This window comes from Elephas maximus, chromosome 1 (genome assembly GCF_024166365.1).
Source record: "Elephas maximus indicus isolate mEleMax1 chromosome 1, mEleMax1 primary haplotype, whole genome shotgun sequence".
Taxonomy (NCBI): Eukaryota; Metazoa; Chordata; class Mammalia; order Proboscidea; family Elephantidae; genus Elephas; species Elephas maximus.
The window spans coordinates 114,509,097-114,512,846 of NC_064819.1; the positions used below are offsets into that span (position 1 = coordinate 114,509,097).

Below are 3,750 nucleotides of genomic sequence, written 5' to 3' on the forward strand. Positions count from 1 at the left end.
CCCACAGGGTTTTCTTGGCTGAAATCTTTATGGAAGCAGATTGCCAAATCTTGATCCTGCAGAGCCCTGGATGGGTTCAGTTAGCAGCCAAGCGCTTATCCATTGTGCCACTAGGGCTCCTTTTGGAATATTACCTCTCCTATTGTAGAGCCTTGTTGGGCTGGTAAGTCCAGCTGTTCACACTTCCGTTATAGAAGCCTGGAAGCCTTCTACTATATCTTTCCTTTTACTGCCCTGTATTCTCAAGGGGTGTGTAGGTGACATGAACTCAGTCAGTCTTATACTTTTGAGTAGGATTTTGACTCCTGAATAAGCAGTAGAGTTGGAGTTCTTTCCATCCAGCTATGGAATCTGCTGAGACAGCTTCTGTAGTACCATCTTTCTGTCCCTCTGCAATGGATTTGCCTTCTACTCATTTTAAAATCTGCTTTTCTTAATTTCCCAATGAATCTGTGCATTCCTAATATCCTTACGATAAAGCCTATTTTCCTTAAGGTACAGGTGGTTTCTGTAGCTTCCAGCTACAGGACCCAAACTAATTCAAATAGAATTTCACTCATTCCAATGAGCCTTTCTTAGCTAGTCTACCTCTTACCCATTTTATTCCCATTACTAAATTCCTTTTTTAAATTGTCGTTCATAATATAAATTTTATTCTTAAACTCTCTTTGGCATCATGGTATGTTATACCTAGAAGGGGCCTTAAAGATAATCTGAAACAGCTATACTTAACCATAGTGGCACGTTAGAATCCTTTGTTGTTGTTGGGTGCCATTGGGTCAGCTCTGATTCACAGTGACCCCGTGTATGATAAAATGAAATGTTGCCCAGTGTTCTGGAATTTCCATTCTTTGCAATGTTATCCATAATTTGTTATGATCCACACAGTTGAACCCCTTTGCATAGTCATTAAAACACAGGTAAGCATCTTTGTGGTATTCTCTGCTTTCAGCCAAGATCCAGCTGACATCAGCAATGATATCCCTTGTTCCATGTCTTCTTCTGAATCTGGCTTGAATTTCTGGCAGGTTCCTGTTGATGCACAGCTGCAGCCATTTTTTAATTATCTTCAGCAAAATTTTGCTTGCAGGTGATATTAATGGTGGCAAGGCACCACCATCCTGTAGGCAAGTTGCCTCTTTTCTCTGGTATAGTTTCTTTTTTGACTTTTTTGTAAATCAGACAGTAAAACAGTGGGTGTTTACTATTAAAACCTCTCAACTAGCACCTCTTAACTAGGATGGACAGGAACTAGCAAACCGAGCTCCTCTTTTTCTATAGCTAGTTTCCCCAATAAACCTCAGGCAAAGATTGGTGTGTCAAAGGACCTGGAAATGGGTAAATGAAGCCTAGTCAGAGATGTATATTCTTTTAACTTCTGGGGTTAAAGAGGAGAAGAAGGGAAGAGGAATTTAAAAAATGCAGATCTACACAAGCAACATTTTTCATCCTATAGAAGTATATTTAGCAGTTTGTACCTGCTTGGTCGTTTTTTAATCAAAGGCAATATAAGCCCCTTCCTGAGATAAGCACTGACTATAAATAACCAAAATGGAGACAGGTGTGAGCAGTGTGCTGGCGATCCTGACATTCTAAAGGGCAAACCGATCAACCAAAAGTTGTTCTGGAAGGCTGTCACCTTTCCAATCTGACCTTCGATCTACTTTCGATAATCTTGGAAGCAAGAATGGGGGAGCGGGGCATTCGGAGTGGCGATGAAACCCTTCTTATGGAAAAATTTGATTAAATCAGATTATTATTATTTTTAACATCCTTGTTCCTTCACATGAAGGAGCGTCGGTGGAAAAAAAAAAAAGAAACGCTAGTTCTCTGGAGACGTCCTCCCACACATCCAGTATGTGGGTGTCTTTTGCACCTCACAGCGGAGAAAAACACAGGGTGGGTGGGAAAGCAGGGCAGAACTGAGAAGTAATAGCGAATAGATCAGAAATATGCCAGAGGGAGTAGGGCTGGGATGGGTGAAGGGAGTAAGGACAAGAGGAACGATTGGGACTGAAGTTAGACTTTTTGTCTTTAAACGGCTAGAAAGTTGAGAGAGAAGTGAGCGAGGCCTGAGGAAGAGGGGAGAGGAAGGAAGCAGAGATCAGCACCGAAGTCTGATTCTGTCTCTAGTTCTCGCGGGCGGGGAGTCCCGGGCGGGCGGCGGAGGCCACACCCCGGGTCTGATCACCCTGGGCCTGATCGCCCGCACTTTCGAGAACTCAGCAGGAGCTGCCGCGTGAACCCGTGTACGAACGAGCCATGAATGATCCTCTGGACAGAATGGGGACTCCTGGGCCACGAGGAGCTTCGAATCCCGCGGGCTCACCCCGTCGCCCACGGCGCGCCGGGTTCTTTCCGCGCGGGCAGGGGCGCGGGGCTCCTCTGGCCCCGGGCGCCCGGAATCCCGCCGCTGCGGGGACCAGCGGAAGCAGGGGCAGCGCCCAAGAGGACCAGTCGGCAGCCCGAGCCCCCGGATCGCTGGCTGGAGAGAGCCCGGACTGTGAGTCCTGGGTCAGAGAGAAAGTGCTCTTTCTACTGCACCCAGAGAGGTGGTTGGGGACTCCAGGGGACCTTGCACGGGAAGAGGTGGCTGGTGGGGAGGATCTTCCCCAGACGGGTGGAGACGACCAGGAGCCCCGCTGCCCATCTCCCCTCTTTCCACGAGGACAGCGAATATCTGACAACCATGTAGACTTTCCCTTCCGAGCCCTGGGGCGGGACTCAGCAGCCCCACCCAAATCCGTGCTTGTGCGGATCGTGGATTATCAGGTGACCCAAGAAGTGCTGCAGACCGCTTGGACGAGGGGCTGCATGACCACAAGGACCGAGGAGCGCTCCATGACCGCGATCACTTTTCGCACCAACAGTGCGTAAGGCGGTTTTGGGAGTGCCGGGGGATTAAACAGGAAAGAGGAGCCGGAGGAATGCGCAACGTTGGTGGATCTGCGGTAATCCTTAAAGAAAAAAAAAAAAAAAAAGCTATTCGGCAACTCCAGCCTGCAATTAACCGTCAGAAAGAATCTTTTAAGATGCTGGCACAACAATTAAGGGTGACAGGGCACCCGGTACAGCTTGCAGAACTGTAAGAAACGTAACACCTCCTTCGTGACTTAAATACCGTGATGGCCTGGGGAATCTAAGTCATTCAGAAGACAGGGAGAAAAGGTATTTTCAAACTGGCAGAATGTGGGAGTTTTGCAATAGGACAGCCAGTTGTTAATTCTCCTTCATTTTGCGATACCTCTTAACTGACCCCCTTCCCCTTTCTCTTTAGGACATACAAGCAGAAATGAAGTTACTGGTCTTCTTACTCCAAGGCTGAGATTGGATGAGAAGAAAGATTTGTTTTAAAGCTGAAAAAGAAAGAAATGAGGGCGGCGGCGGGGGGCGGTGGGGGGGCACCATAAAGCAAAGCTGTAAGTAAACACACTCTTTTGTCACTCTCTTCTGATGTGCACATTTTTCATTGCTTTCTCCAGTGCTATGAAGTATAGAAAGGAGCTAGGAAAATAAGGGGGGAATAGAAAGCGGAGAAATGCCATTTAGAGGGACTTCACCCCAAGGAAATCTAATTTAGTCCCGCAAAAAATAGAGCCATGTTGCTTTCAGCATGCCTTTAATCTGAATGTTTTAAATTATCTTAATGTTAAAAATACTGCCTGTGGGAAAAAAAAATATTGCATCTAAAGGTAGATAAAAATGTATAGTTTGCATTAAATGAGTGTATGTCATTCTTGTGCATTGTTA

At 46.4% G+C, this 3,750-nt stretch overlaps 1 protein-coding gene across 1 annotated transcript; it reads left to right on the forward strand.

Moving 5' to 3' along the window:
* Positions 1–2,089: 2,089 nt before the first annotated feature.
* Positions 2,090–3,385, forward strand: C1H6orf141 (chromosome 1 C6orf141 homolog). Its single transcript, XM_049875361.1, has 2 exons — positions 2,090–3,168; positions 3,278–3,385. The coding sequence occupies exon 1, from the start codon at positions 2,263–2,265 to the stop codon at positions 2,875–2,877; it is 615 nt and encodes a 204-aa protein (XP_049731318.1). The 5' UTR covers positions 2,090–2,262; the 3' UTR covers positions 2,878–3,168; positions 3,278–3,385.
* The last annotated feature ends 365 nt before the right edge of the window (positions 3,386–3,750 follow it).